We start from the raw sequence: 15,884 nt of genomic DNA on the forward strand, positions 1-15,884 counted from the left end.
TCTCAGACTCCCCTGCTCTGTGCCTATTAGTTCTCCTCGTGTATTTTCAACATCCTGTACTTCTGAGCAGCTTGGCCTTTTCTTTCCAAATTGTTATGCTACAGAAATGTCTCTCCCGTCCTCCCCGTGAGGAACCTCCCCCTCAAAACTCTCAGTGAGCGTGCGGTTGACTCACCAGCGAAAGGTTTAAGAGGCAGCACAGTCCTGTGGCACTAGAACACAGAGCTCTTGGCAGTGGAAATGCCCAGGCTTTTGAGGGCACAAGCAGCTTTTACTTTTGTTTTCGAATTCCCAAATGCAAAGCAGAGCATCAGGACTTTATTTCTGGCATCAATGTTTAATGCTGCTGTTAGATGTCTTTCAAATGCAATTCTATTTTATTTTTTTTTTACTTGGAGGTCTGGTGTAGATGCAGTACTGGATTTTAGCTTAAGTGGTACAACAGAATATAAACCATTGCAGCTAACGTTATCCAAAAAAATGTATCATCTGGGCTAAGAGCCAACGGCCCAGCACGCAAACATCCCTGGAAGCAGACTCCAACCAACTACGCAATCCCACCACCCGGTGGTTCTGGAGCGCGATGCCATGAAGCCATACAAGCTATCTGCAACGAGCACGGAGCAGTGTCCCGAAGCCCTCCGATGAGCAGGGATGTTAGCATGTGAAATTCCCCCAACCGCAGGAACGGGATACTTTAAGAGAGGGGGGAGAAAGGGAAAATCCCTTAGCCACGATATTCACGGAGGGTAAAACCTTTCCAGAAGCACCATGGAGACCGCATGCCAGCTGGGTGTGAGGCTTCAGCAACCAAACTCCACAGTTCCTAGGGCACTTTCCAAGCTCTTTGTCACCAAAGGCAGTTAAACCAGAAGAATTTTTAAAATATCGGTATGATCTAAATGGTAAAGACAATGCTAACCGAGGCTCACCTTCAGAGCCCCCAGATCCACGAGGACTAAAGGGTTCTGCTGTCCAGTTTGCTGAGTCAAAGTACTGGCACAGTTCAACACACTAAAAGTGAACTGCAAACACCATTTGCAAACAGATTTAAGGCTGCATACGAAGATTATGACAGAAGAATGCTTACGGGCAGCGCTGCAGGGCAGTCACATTAAGATGCCAGGATTAACCTCACTTAGGGGATGTTTATTCAGCTCTCTTACGCATATTTACTGCCATTAGGACGGTTATCCAAAACCCATTGCACAACAATCATTTAAAAATTATTTAAACTGATTAATGACTAGGCTTTACTGCGTGGTGGAGCCTCAGGCCATAGCTGAGGAAGCAAGGGAAAAGGCAGCAGCCTCGGGCCTCAGAGGGAGCCCCCAGGGCCAGCAGCGTTTCCAGAGCAGCTCTCACCACCCATGGATATTTTCCAGCCCTGCCCTCCTCGCACAGCGGGCAGCACAGCTCAGGGAGACAAGTGGCTGACAGCAGAAGTTGGCTTATCTACCTGCAACCGCAAATCAGGCTGCTTTGGGGTTGCCCTCTAATCTGAGGACGGGTTCTAAATGCAAATGTGACAACCCCAAGTGCGCCGCTACCCAGCTGACACCACCTCGCCCCGTAACCGGCACGGCTCTCGTCTCGCGCAGAGGATGGGGGAAGCTGGCAGGAAGAGCACAACGCTCCCTCCCTTCAGGTAGTCACCTGCACGTGAACCAGAGAGGCTCAAACGCCAAAGGCCCTTCTGGCCTACACATCCCCAGCTGCTCCTGGAACCCATGAGGTGGCAGCTTCTGGGGCTGGAGCAGTGGGCCAGCAGCAAGACACCTGGGAGGGTACGAGACCAGCTGGATGTATCTCAAAACAAGATCATCTCCACACAGAAACTAGCTTCCCATCCCAGTTTTCCCATATGCTGAAGTTTTTATCTCCGAGCTTCTTGGCAGCTGCTGTACAAGGGCCTGGAGCCTGCAGAGCACCAGGCAGCGCATCTACCTACCTCTGGCAAAAAGCTGGGGAGAAAAGCTGCGAACCCACAAACCACGATCCATCTGCAATCAAGGATTTAGAAAACAGAGCGTGACACGGAGAGATGAAGAAACTAGACGCACAGCCCAGAGATGTCACCAGCAACCCCGAGTTAACAGGGCATAGCCTCTGAACTGAGGCATTAGGAGGAAAACCCTAAGAGCCTGAAGACGTAGGAGCTATACAGAACTGATTAAGATGCTCTGTAAGGATCCCCTCATCCCTGACAGCACCCTGTGCCTCTTTCAGGCTCCCTTCCCACAAAACCCATCACCCACTTGCACTGGGCCCATCCGTTACTCCACTTGTTTCCAGATCCACTCACTCCCACGCAGCCTTCCTCAGCCTCAATAACGAGGCAGTTTGTCCTTTAGCAGCTTGCCTGTCTGCATCGTTATTTCCACAGACGTCCCATCGACGCTGCTGAGCCATCTCTGGTCTTCTTCCTGTGATTTCCAATTCCCTGGATAGCAACCACGCCACCGTGCTCATCTGTCTCAGGATCTTTGTGGAACTCCTGTCCCCCGCTGGCACCCTCTCTGCAGACACACAGCGCTGCCCCTCAGGCCACGCTAGCTCTCTGCATTTTCTTGCTTGGATTGTTGAACTACAATTCACTTCCCCGTCAAGACGCTTGAAGGGCTTATCTTTTAATTACAGCATTTGCTCCACTTGTCAGCACACTCAGTCCTGCTCTGAGAATGTCACCAAAACGGTCGGCACAGGCAGGCTCCGGAAGGATAACAGCTTCGTCTTACAGCTTGAGAAAACAAGCGATGTGCACAGGACTCCACGTGCTCCAGGACCAGCTCTGGCTGGGAGGGGATATGAGTGGCTTTGGCACGTCACCCCTTACCGAAATTTCAACACACCTGAAGGTTTTCTTTGATCCAATGAAGCAGACTGCATCTTTCACCTGCCACTGAAAGCCCTAACTTCTCCTTTTACAGCTAATTCTAACCTCCAGCCTCTCTTACCCCCAACTTTTCCCCTGAAGAGGGCACCTTTGCAGAACAGCATTGTAGGATTCCTGGACAAAAGGGAAATTTTAAAACAAAAGCCTCTTCTGTATAGTCCAAAGGGGTCAGACGAGGACGCTGAGGGCCAGGGGGAAACCCGAGACGATAGCTCAAAGGGGGACAAGTTCTAAGCTTTGGTGTCGCTGGCTGGGCTCCCGACCCACAACCAGGAGAAGCACGGAGGGTTAAGGACGTGTTGTGGGGTAAGCTAAGAAGGTCATGCATAGCAAACACTTGTTCCAGTTCCCGGAAGAGCATGAATCAGGTTGCACCCTCTATTTGAAATGCATACCTAAACTACTAAAACTTAGATTATTTAAATATATAATGTATTGAGTACAGTTATTCATAGATGGCTCTAGGGCAGGTCCCATGTGGCTCTGCCTCATCTCTACCCCCTTCCTGATTCATCGAGGACTGCCCAGACTGTGTTTGGACAACAGCTGCCTCAAAGACTCCCCTTGCTCCTGGCACAGACATTTTCTCTCTCTCCCTCTCCCCAAAATGCTGCTCTGCTGCCTGGACGTATTTCTCAGTATTTTGTTATATGACCACCTTCTTCCTCAAAGGTCATCCCATGCCATAACGCCGTGAAACAATATAAAGCTTCAACATGTTAGCACAATGCAGCTGCGTGCACTAACCCACCCCAGGACCTTCCGGTGCCTTTCCCCCAGGGGCACCTCACAATTAGCAATGGCCATTAGGAAACCAGGAGAACAATGAGGAAATGCCCAGCTCCTTAATTACAGATTTGCGGCGCAGGACCAAAACACTGATGATCGATCCCAGTGCAGGGTCACGCTGGGAAAAAAGTCGGGCTGGGGAGCTCTGCCAGACAAGGGTAGATTTATTGCTAGACAATCCCGCGTATTTCAATGAGATCCCACACCCAAACAAAAGCGTGTCCTTTCGCTGGAGCACACAGCCATGAGGCTACACACCGAGTCCAACACAGCCTGACCCGTGTGGAGAACAGAGCGCAGGATGTTCTGCACAGCAGCAAATGTTTGCTAAGAACACGATGACCGCAAAAGCATTAAGAGCAGTTGAAAGGTTCCCCCGTGTCTCAAAATGTTCTTCTCCCCCCCAAATTAAGCACTGAGAGCCATCACTGGCAATGCTTTCTCTGCAGCCAGTGCTCAGGCAAGCTCCCTGCAGGACATTCTCTCTGCTGTAAGGAAAAGACCCAACATCTAGGGAAGAGGGAGCAGTTCTGTGGATGAACAGAGGGGTTTGGTCTTGGAGACACCATTTCTCAACATCCCCAATTTCCCAGGTAAAAGCAAGTGCCCGATGCTGACTCTAAAAGGGTCTGAAAAAGAACCAAGTCAGCTGCCTGGGGAAACGCACCAGCAGGGCGACACTTACCTGTGCCTCCCAAATGTGCTTCCCACCACCTCACTGACTTGCAGGTGGCCTGCCCAGCAGCTAAATCCAGACCCTTAACAGTCACGCTTGGGTAGAGCCAGCAGGCGGCTGGCACATCTTCAGGCAGGCACGTGCACGGATTTCTGCACCTGACCAAGTGCAGTCTCTCAGTCATGCTCTCAGGAGCTGCCTTGGGAAGGTGCTGCTTTAACCTTGTCAGGGAGCAGGAGGCAGCAGATGACCTCCTGTGTGGCTGTTCAGGCTCTGAGGATCTGTTACCTACCCTCAGCGGGTCGGGAGAGGGCTCCAGCCAGAGAGGTAGGTGCACAGGACAGATCCTATGAAAACCTTGCTGCCGAGGAAGGAAAGGAACACACTTGCCTCCTGCGTCAGAAGTGAGCCGGCCTGGTTGAATCCATAAAGGACTGGGAAACGGCATGCACAGACATCAATGGTCACAAACAGCTCGATATGGCCACTTGAACCCCTTCAGGGACTCCAACAGCCAGAGAAGCAGGCAGTGGTACGGGATGAGTGTCAATCCCACGTGGACCAGGCACAGAAGAACACGTTGGCAGGAAAAAAACAACCAAACACCCCAGCTCTGCTCTCCAGTGAGATCACAAGTTGGGAAGAATCAAACAGGCCTTCAAAAACCTGGGGCTATAAACATTAAAATACCTTGCTCATATAATTAATATACAGCTTCACACCACAAGACATCTTCTTAGTGAGACCTCTCAGCCTAATCTGACGTGTAAGAAAATGCACCTTAGGATTCCAAGGACTTAAAATTACTTTCCATGTTAACTCTTCTCCTGAGATCCTCGATGGAAAAGTACAGCAAATATTTGCTTGGGCTTTTACTTTCATCCCAGCTCAAATCCGGTACATGAAACCCATCTGAATATTGCTAATTTTCTGCTGAGATACAGGCTGTACATCACAAAACCTAAGACCTCCCCTGCTGGCTATGAAAACAAGAACTGCTTTCCTCTTCCTGTTCTAAAGAAGATAAGTTTCAGAGATTTAAATACTCTAATCTCATGTTTACAGCTTTGTAGCTTTGACCCTCATTAAAAGTATACTTCAGTACATGACACACTTGATTTTAGACCACTTTCCTTTGGGGAGAATCGGCATCCAGAAGCTGCTTGCTCATCCCAGGGAAGACACGACCAGCAGTGTGTGGGTGGCACGAAGTTGTGGCGATGCAGGACCCGTGGGCGTAACGGCCAGTAGCTGTCAGCGCAGCAGAACAACCCTTCAGGCAGAATGCCACCTCACATCAGGCATCTCACTGCAGGAACTCTTTACACTTTACAGCTTCTGTCACTGCAGAGGCCAGGAAGAACCTTCCAGCTCCCCTGGGCAAAGTGGCTTTGGGATTTTCCCCCATTACCTTCCTCTGGGGACAATCTGAGGACCTCCCAGTCGCTGTCCTGTTCATACCTGCTGGGTTACACGGGTCACCTTATGTGATGCACGAAGGAATTCTCCCTCAACTGAGAGAGGAGCACAGGAAATTTGTGCCTTTCTTCTGAAGTACAGTGGACTGCTGGCTACCAGACCCTCGGTGCACTTCCACCTAACACGATGTCTTGTCCTGCACAGACCCAGAATGACAGCAATGCTCCTGATCTCTGATTTCTTCCTGTGGTTTTTGTGTGTGATTTTTGTAGATATGAAGACTTTAATAAGGGTCTTGAAGGTGTGCCGTGGTTTAAATGAGAATGGGTGGGTAATACCATGTTTCCTTCTGTGTTAAATACCTGTTTCCTTGTTGCCTGTGATTCATGGGTAACAGACACAATAGTCCACTTGAGCACACCAGCCCCCATTTTCCACTGTAATCACACTTCATTTCTAGTCAATAACAGTAAGTGTGTCGTTTGCCTTTTTTTTTTTTAGCCTCCAAACTCAACCTTTTACCTTCCTGTTCAGCAACCCAACAACAACAGCTTGCGCACCAAGGAATGGAAAAGCAACCAGCACCAAGATAGCACAAAAGCATGAACAAACAGTTCTGCTGCCCAAGTTAACAAATACGACTCATCAAGTAAAAACTGCAACATTTTGGTACGCTCCCACTTCTCCAAATAGTCCAGATGGAGTCTTAGCAGTGTAATCTGGCTCAAAAGCTTGTAAAACATCCCCTTTGACATTGCTGGGAGTGGGCTGAAAAGGACTGCCATCTCCTTCACAGTGACACGTCTTGTGCGAACCACTATGGCAAAACTGTGACAGAAATTGAGCCTGCTCTGGAAATGAAAGTGAGCGTGTGTTCACTTAGATGCCTTTATGCACGTAAACTGAACCCATTCTGACATTTCCCTCTCACAGCTGCTGTGTTTCCTTTAAGTAATCTCAGCCGTATCATCCACTTTCAAGAGCACAGAGGGGATTTCAGGTAGCGCACCTGCAGCTCTGTTAGGCACCACCTTACTTAAAGGGTGACTTCAAAAGCATCAAAGCAAATTGGTGCAATGGGTCCTACTACCTTTAAAACAGGAGCTCGATCAAAGGATTTTACATCCTCGCACAAAAAGCACGGTCTGAACAAGTAAACAAGCTAGCAATTGAGGCGATGCACTATTTGTACGACAGCTGATTTACCACAATCCCTCAAAGCACTCTGATACTACACTGATAACCACCTTCCGAGTGCTTACACAAGAACATATTTAGTTTCAACATATCTTCATAGAAAGTCAACCAGGCGTGAAGATAAGCACAGTCACAGACATATAATCGGAGAGGCAGAGCAGCCCGAACACTGCTCTTGGTTTTATGATGACTCTGTACCCGTCCCTGGCATCTGTGACTAAGATTTCCTTGTTGAGACAAGATTATCCACTAACACATTAGGAGGACAGAACCCGACAGCTACACTGATAGGGCAGCACCTGTGCCCTGCACATGCGTCCAAGGACTACCTCAAGTCTTCCTAACTCAAGGCAAAATCTCCTCTACAAAGTATTTCAGAAGAGGAGCATGCAAGATGCTACGTCATGCAGGACAACGCTTTGCATGTTGACGGTAATGGAAATAAGGCCATTTCCTAGGTGTTGCTGTCAGAATAAAAACTTGGCCTTACAGAAGAGGCAGAGAGAAGACCTATCTGTGGTATGTGCTGCATTTCGCATTCAAGAACAAAAACTTTCACGTATCTGGTCAAGCCCAACACATAAAACGCAAAGGTCCAGCTGTCCTAAAGCTGGTTCCTCTTTTTGAGCCACCAGTGCAGGGACCATCTGCCCCCACACGCCTTTGGATGCCGTGCAGCAGTTTGTGGTGCCCAACAGGAGCAAGCGAGGCACTGAAGTACTGGTGTCACACCATGCAATCCAACGGAGAGCACCAGACATTTATCTGGGCAACCACTTCTAGATCGAGCCATTTAAGTAAACTTCAGGAAATCACGTTATTCCTTAACGTCTGCCAGCTTACGCTTCTGGCATTTTAACTAGAACATCTATCCCAACAGAGAAACACTTGATTAGCAAGGCGCTTGAGATCTATGCAGGAAGAAGGGACATTTCAGAGATAAATCATCACACAACTTCGCTAATGTCAACTGGCAAAAAAAAAAAAAAAAAAAAAAAAAAAGGCAAAACCAGAACATAACTGCCTGGAGGCCAGAGGGAAAACAGTTTCATTTTGGAAAAGGATAGGGAAGGATGTTTTACCTGGAACAGCCTATTTATATGCAGCCCAAGCGAGCTTCAGTGCACAGAATAGATAATTCTGCAATACAGAGCAATATTTGAGTCCCAAGATAACCCTGCTGGGCCACGCACCACTGCCAGCAACCAGAGATGCTGAAGAATTCCTGCTTACGCATCCAGCACGTGCTCCAAACAGCTCATCCAGGTGGTGGCCTCTGGGACAACCCCGCTACAGAGCAGCAGTTCAACAGCAGCAACAACAAAGCATACAGTGCTCACCACACTGGCACGGGGAGGCTGAAGGAGCAAAAAAGGAGACAGGATTTTGGAGTAAGAGCAGGGAGGCAGAGGGACATGGCAAGCTGGGATCAGACAAGTAGAGGAAGAAGATGCAAGCTTCATGAGTCCTCCAGTCAAATGTGCACAGATTTGGAAGTAAATTGGTTTGCTTGCTGAGACAGGGCAGGACAGAGCTGTGAAGAAGAAGGTTGGATTTTTTATCCGGGTAGGGCTAGAAAAGCCACAGTGAAGGGCAGCTGCTACTAGCTGAAGGAACAGCGTGTGAAGTCTTTGGCAGAAGATCCCTTATGACCTCCTGTGCCAAAGGAAGAAAAGATTCATGGGATTCACACAAGCTTGTAAAGGCGAGATGACAGAAGACGTCGAGATGACAGAAGAGAAGAAGGTCCAGAGGTGCATTTCCAACAGCGGAGCTTTTGGCAGTTACACGTCACAACACAAGAAACCCGTCTCTGCACAGAGGAGGTCTCTGTAACGCAGAGATTAAGCCGGTCTTTCCCAGCAGAGGAGCAGACGGCGCGTTCATCACAGCGCCGCTGCAGGATACACACATGCACACCCACACACACGGCGCTGCCACAGGTCATCGCAGGCAGAGCTGACGGCTTACTCACAGGCAAGCCTCTGCCCAGCAGCGGGAGCCTCACGCTGCAGACTTCCTCGCTGACCTCAGAGGCTGGTAATTCCAATTAAATGGCAGCTCAGTGCAGTTATTAGCAGGACACGAGTGGGAATGAACAAACGATCGAGTCAACACATCAAGCCTCAGTGACGTAAGGCCCTGGTGAACTCATGACAAGGTCAAACACTGAATCAGACACATGCAAAAAAATAAATCAGCTGTGCTGCCTGGAAATCCAATCATCTGATTACAAGGTAGCCTACAGAGAGAACTTTCCATAGGCCAGCAGATCGTGAAAATCAAACACCACGCAGGTTTCCTAAGTCATTAGTTGACTGAAGATACACAGCCTAAGCACTCAAGTCCTTTTCCCCTCTCAAAACACAAACTCAGAGTGGAAGACTCTAAAACATAATTCTAGAAATCCACACAGTCGACAGCAGGACAGGTTTAATAGGGAAAAAGAAGATACATGCTAGTGATATGATCTGAGAAAAATCCCCACACCAAATATACAACAAGAAGCGCACAGGACTTTATGGCAGCTGGTGATCCAAGGGGGAAATGGTAAAGGCAAGGCCATCCCCAGCCTCCTTAACCTAGCACACAAATGGATTTTAGTGTATTTGTGGGCACTGACAACTGTCACCACCACACTCAACTGCAGGATAAAGCCACCAAGGCGTGCAGTGACACTGCCAAGGGAGTAACTGATGGGTCCTCAGGAAAACGCACTGGCGGTGAGCGTTACCTCCCACTGCACGGGGGCACTCTGCAGATTCTGCTGGAAAATCGCAGACTTCACAACTCCATACATCCTACCAAAAGGAAAATTATTTTTTCTCTCTTAGATATTGCAACACGTTCCTCGCACCGAGCACATAAGCAGGTCTCAGAACACACTCGGCAGCTACAGGTCAGCAGAGCTGAAGCATTCTCAGGAGAGTGACAAGCTCCTTCTGTATTTAACTGGAAAGGCACGGAGTTGTGACTGGTTACTGCAAATGTTTTCAGGACAGAAAGTCCCAGGCTCTGCCAGTTTGTCAAAGCATCTTGTGGATTTTAACACCAACAGCTACAGTGAAGTCTGTTCTGTTCACACCAAATGCAAAGCACTGCAGAGAAGGGATAAAAAAGGGGATGCAGAGCAGAAGAAACACACAACTGTTGTTTCCAACCTCACAGTGGCTGGATGTGTTCAAGTAAAGCAAGCACCCACAAAACATCCCTCTCCTGGGAGAAACAAGCAGGGAACGGAGGCATTGCTGTGGTCAGCAAGCAGAACCAGAACCGCAGGGAACCACAGGGAAAGCTGCTCCCCTGGGCAGCTACACACAGGTCTCAGTGCAGGCAGGTACAAGAGCAAGTCTGGGAACAACCACTCTTGCACGCTTCTGGGTATCTCTACAGGAATTTATGAAGTAGGTATTTTTACAAGTTCATGCTACAGCTCTTCCATTTTCACCCTCTTGCTTACGCAGCAGAAGGAAAGGATTTAGGAAGATGTTAATTACTAGCAACAAAAGCTAGGAAATATTCACACTGCCAAGTGTTGCTAAGTTTGAGGCCTGAGGGGACTTGGGAGACACCACTATATAGTCAGTCAAGACAAATCATTTGCTCCTAAGCTTCAAATAAATCTTCTGATTCCATTTGTATAACAACCAGCTCCACGTCAGTGAAAACAGCAAAATATGCAGGCCGTAGAGACAAGATCTCTCTGCTTGTCCTCCTTCAGCTGCCTTTATGACACACACCAATACATGAGGGTACTTCATTTCCCACCCAGCTTTCGTGCACCAAGAACAAGTTCAGTGCGTGCGTTTCTTCTACAGGTGAAGGAGGAGCACACGAGAGAATTCAGGTGCTCAGAGGGAACCCAATACGTACAGGGAACAAGAGCCAGGAAACAAATTGTCAGAGGTGTCTCCTAAGAAACCAAAATGCTGCTGCCAGGCAAGAACACTTCTACACTAGAGGCAACCCTAAGCCTGAACGTAAAAAAAATGCAAGATAAATGGCACACCACTCTGCAACCTTCAGAACGGGAATAAAGGAGGGGAAGATTTAGGAGAAACTCTGTGACTGAGCAGACAGAAACCCCATTTGCCATTTCAAATAACTGCATCTCCCCAAAGGAAAATCAGCTCATCGCTAACAGAAGAAAGAGCTCTCATTAAAGTCAAACTCCTAACAAATTCGACAGCCAACTCATACCAAAAGACCACCAGAGGCACTGTGCCCACCAGCCTGAAAGGAGCGCTGCACCCACGGCCTGCAAGACAACAGCCAACGTGCCCTGCTGGGGCAAAGAGCCTGCCCAAAGGCAGGAGGGCTGGCAGCTGCCTCTTCTCTCAGCAAAACCTGTCGTGCACCACCTCTGTGCAAACAAAGCTGGCGATCCATCACAGTTCACGTACACTAGATGGGCCCCTTGAGCTGTAATAAATTGCCACCAGCACAATCAACAAGGCAAGGCAATTTATCCGGGCGTTACTGCAGTTACTTCAGCTGTGGCAATTAATACAGGTGGAATAAATCTCTCTTCCCAAATTAGGGCAGCACAGAAGATGGATGTTTCCTTACCACAGTGTGTTTAGTTGAACCTCCCCCCATATCTCAGGAGTCACATACACTGCATGGGGAGAGTTGGACCTGGTAAATCTGTAGGGAGCAAATTTGGGAATGACCTCAAGTGAGCACTGCTCTGTGCTGAGTGAAATAAAAGGATCTCGCAACAAAGTAATTACAGACTACAGCAATGTAGGGAGGTAAACAACTGCTCTTTAGGCAGGGGTGGTTAAATAGGCATTAAACAGCATCAAAAAAAGGGATGTCTCTGTAAAAGGGATTCATTCCCAGCCAGTAGAAAACTGAGAAAGAGGCAGGCTGGCTAGTGAGGTGCTAGAGCGTCACCATGGGCTGACACCGCTTTGCTATTTATGCTCTCCCAAGTGATTACATTTGACAGGGAGAGCTGATAACCTGCTGAAAATAACTCAACTATCAACGAATCCAAGCCCTGGCTAACAAAGGTTTTTGGTTTTGCAGTTCGTAAAGTTTGTAAAAATCCAGATTAATTCTCAGCCTGAGGAAACGATCTTACAGCCCTACCTCGGAAGATATTACAAAGGGGTACCCATTGTCTAAGGACAAGTGAATTGCATCTTTCTGAAAACCTCCACCTGGATTTTACTGAGAACTTAGAAGTTAGCTTGCTTTCTTGCAGCAAGTCAGATACAAAACTTAGTACTTTTTTTTTTGCTGTTTAATTAGAAGGAAAAAGGGTATATAATTACCCAGCCTGACGGCCTGCTATAGCTGCTGGGGGGGATCATAAGCCGCAGATGAAGGCCAGCCAGAACCTCCTCATGTGCACAGAGGTACGGGGATGTACTGGGGACCTTTAGGCACTTGGTTCAGCTCAGGGCCTGGCGCTTACGGGCTCCTTGCTGCAGCAATGGACCTGAGCTGATCAAGCCAAACACCCGTACAAATATGTGGGGATGCTCCAAATATGAGAAGGTGGAGAGGAGGCCTTAAAAATAGGAAGAGGAGGAATTCCCAAATCCCAAGGTATTTGGGAAGGGCATTGGCATAGGGAGAGATTATTTCATGTGAGCAGAACTGGGGAGAGAATATGTGGGGGCACGTGGTTAAACAGAGTGCCACACATAATGACGTATTTCCCAGTGACTACATAATAGACTGGGAGCTGTAGCAACACTGAAGGGAAAACAAAGGTTGTCACTGATGGTAAAAGTAATGAATAATTCTGGAGCCTTCTCTCATTTCTGCTCCCTCCCTCCCCCATCCAGTGGGAATGTGCCAGGCTCCTTCCCAGCAAAATAATTATTTCTGTAAAACATTCTTCTAAGTTGCAATATTTTGGAAACTGAAAACAGAGGCAAATGCAAGTGCTTAGTGGGACCTTTGAAACCCCAGCTGCGAAGACTCAACTCTAAGTACGTTTTTGCACATGCACAGCTCTGAATCTGACTCATGACTCTCTTCTCGTGACAGCAAGACATGGGATTCTGGCAAAAAAGGCTTTTGATAATTCATATGGATTCTTACTCAGGCAAATTTGGAGGAAGAAGGCAACAGAGAGGAGGCATAAGGGATGCATCAAAGGAATAGGGATCACTTAGTGGTTTTTCCTGAGTGATCCATCACGGGCAGTTCTGAGGCACAGACAGGGTGGTGTAAGATGGAAATCTATGTTTTACCTGACACGTTTTATGCATCTTGCTGTAGCACAGCAGCCAACAAGTGTAGCCTTGAATATCAGGTCAGATTAAAGGCTCCCCTTAGGTCCTTATTCACTAGGGACTGAAGCCACCTTGCACTTTTAAGGGCTGGAAACTTTCAGATTTACCAGGTGCAACTGAACACAGGGTAGTCCTCGTGTCTGCAACTCCAGCTTGCCAAAGGACAAGACAGATATGGGGGAGATGCACCATTAAGAACCTCTCCCACACACAAGGCAGATGGCAAAGCAGAGCGTGCAAGTCGCAGCTGACTCAGAGCTGCATACCAGAGGCCTCACCTCCAGTCATGTGTGTGTGTGTGTGTGTGCACGCACAACCGGGGGAGACATTTAATGCTTGCAGAGCTCTTTCCGACTGGATTTCAAGTACAAGAGCATCAGGGCCAGAACCTGTGTTGGAATTCAGTCAGCTACCAGCCTGTGAACCTAGCCAGCGTGCTGCCACGCACTGGGAGGAGGGCAGACCCTTCGGTGTCTCGCAGCTCTTTCACACTGGCATTTCTAAGCCTTTTGCAAGGTTCCGGAAACATGTTTAAACCGCGGCGTTGTGTATCATACAAGAACAGATCTGCCTTTGAATAGTGCAAAACAAATCCTCATTGGCTTTCCACCACCCCACCAAAAATTATTATTGTTTTAAATCTTCTAGCAGCATTGACCGAAGTGTAAAGCAACCTGGTTGGCTTCCATGCATCCGATGGCCTCTTCCAAGAGTGAAAACTCCACGCAGACATAGCCATAGTCGTAACCTGGGGACAGCATTTAAATACAGACGGGAGTCATGTTAGTGCCTTGTCATAAAGAAAGCCACATTAAATATTCAATTTCCCTTTTTCTCCAGTGACAAACCCTCTAACCACCCCCTCTATACTCCAGAATGAAAAGGAGAGAAATCAGGGACTAGCTGGATGATGACTAATTGTGCAGTTTATCATGAATTTTAATAGTGCAGTGTTCCCACTTCCCCTTACACAACCCACTGACAGGCACACCCTTCCTTAGGGCAAGAAATAATCACTTTTTTTTCTTTTTAAGGCATTGTGATTTTCCATACTAGTTTCACGTTTTGTTCTGCCTTGGAAGCAGCGTTCTCCAAAGCAAGTGTTGGTAAAAGTCATTCCAAAGTACCTTGCTGTGAATGTATTTTACACCAATGACCAGCATTTTCATTTGGGCAACGTTTCAAAACGAACCATCACAATTCCATTACCTTTGCTATTTCCCATTCAACATATGCTTATTTTTCAAGTCCGAATCCCTTGTACCATGAAACAGAACAATGGAGCAGGAAGCGATAACTCCAACTTTCTCGTTCTGGTATTTTATTTCCAATAGACACGACTGTACGTTTAATAAGAGGGCGCGGGAGCTTAAGTTTAGCAGCAAGAAACTAGAGAGCCTTTACTCTTCTCCTCCTTGGAAGGCTGCCATCTCAATCAGCAGCTGATCTGTGCTCCAGTTACCTGCACTGAAATCTCACGTCCCACGGTAAAGAGCGAGGTGAACACTACAGAAGCTAAGAGCATCCTAAGAGCCATGCTTGGTGTTGGAGGCAGCTCCCAGAACCCAAGAGCTGAGCACCAACCTGAGGTCAAACCTCATCCTCCCCGTGCCACGCTTCCCTCAGGCCAGGCATCCCAAGCTGCTGGAACTACCCCCCGACTCCCCCTGAAACCACTCCCAATGATGCTTGCTGCACTCACCAGTTTTAACTTTTCTGGTTTTGTTGCTGTTTGTGGTGGGTTTTTGTTTGTTTATTGATTCTTTTTATTTATTTTTACCATCTTCACACTTACACGCTTCAGAGACAAGTCCAAACAAATCTATTCCATCACCAAACCCCACTGTTTTTTAATTGGGATCTCTCTAACATCCTCTCTCTAACAACACACCCCTGACTTTGCACATTTGCTGTTAGAACAACACTCCAGCTTGAATCTAGCTCCTCCTCTATCTCACATTGGAATTTACTTCCCTCCCACATACTGTTTCTGTCAATATTAGCACATCAGAAGGAAATTTATCAATCTAGGTGCTTTTCAGCTCAGTGCAAGAGGCAGACCAGCATCACACCACCCGAGATGCCACTAAAGCCACTTGATATTGTTGCATCAAGAGAGCAGCTAGAACTTGAGCTAGGGTTTCAGATGGCAGAAGCAGCAAAAAAATAAAAATAAAAATCACTGGCTCTGCAGTTCCAGCCACACTAACTAGCCTTTAAAAATAAAAGCAGTCCCCTGCTCTGCAGAAGAGAGCTGCTCTCCAGGAGCAGTGCTGCCCCTTGCTGGGAGACTGCTTTGCATTCCAGGCGGACAGCCCTGCTGCTTTGCGGAGCAGCACACAGGCTCTCACAGGGTGTTTGAAAGCCTTCTTCAAATCCAGGTCTCTAAAGTCACTTCTCTCCCCCCCTCATGTTTAGAAGAGGCTTGCTTGAATGTTATTTATCAGCCTGTAGGACTCCCAGGAAGGATTTCCAAAAGCTGCTGTAATCAGCAGGCCGGGATGAGAGCCCTGTCTTTGTTCTGCGAGCACGTGAAGCAAGCTGTCTCCAGACAGACTGGAAGAAGATTGCACGAGTTTTCACTCGATTTGCTCCATGTGAGAGGCAGTTTATACCCGATGTCTGATGAAGTGAACGAGTGTTTTAGATGTGG

The 15,884-nt window shown here is 47.8% G+C and overlaps 1 protein-coding gene across 4 annotated transcripts in view; it reads right to left on the bottom strand.

Moving 5' to 3' along the window:
• Positions 1–15,884, bottom strand: part of RBM6 (RNA binding motif protein 6) — a 52,241-nt gene that overhangs the window by 18,530 nt on the left and 17,827 nt on the right. For all 4 annotated transcript variants that reach the window (XM_082768388.1, XM_082768387.1, XM_082768385.1 and 1 more), the window contains one exon: positions 13,906–13,979. In XM_082768388.1, coding sequence (XP_082624514.1) covers positions 13,906–13,979 — 74 coding nt within the window. The remainder of the gene's footprint in view (positions 1–13,905; positions 13,980–15,884) is intronic.

This window comes from Aythya marila (genome assembly GCF_965140915.1).
Source record: "Aythya marila genome assembly, chromosome: 10".
Classification (NCBI taxonomy): Eukaryota; Metazoa; Chordata; class Aves; order Anseriformes; family Anatidae; genus Aythya; species Aythya marila.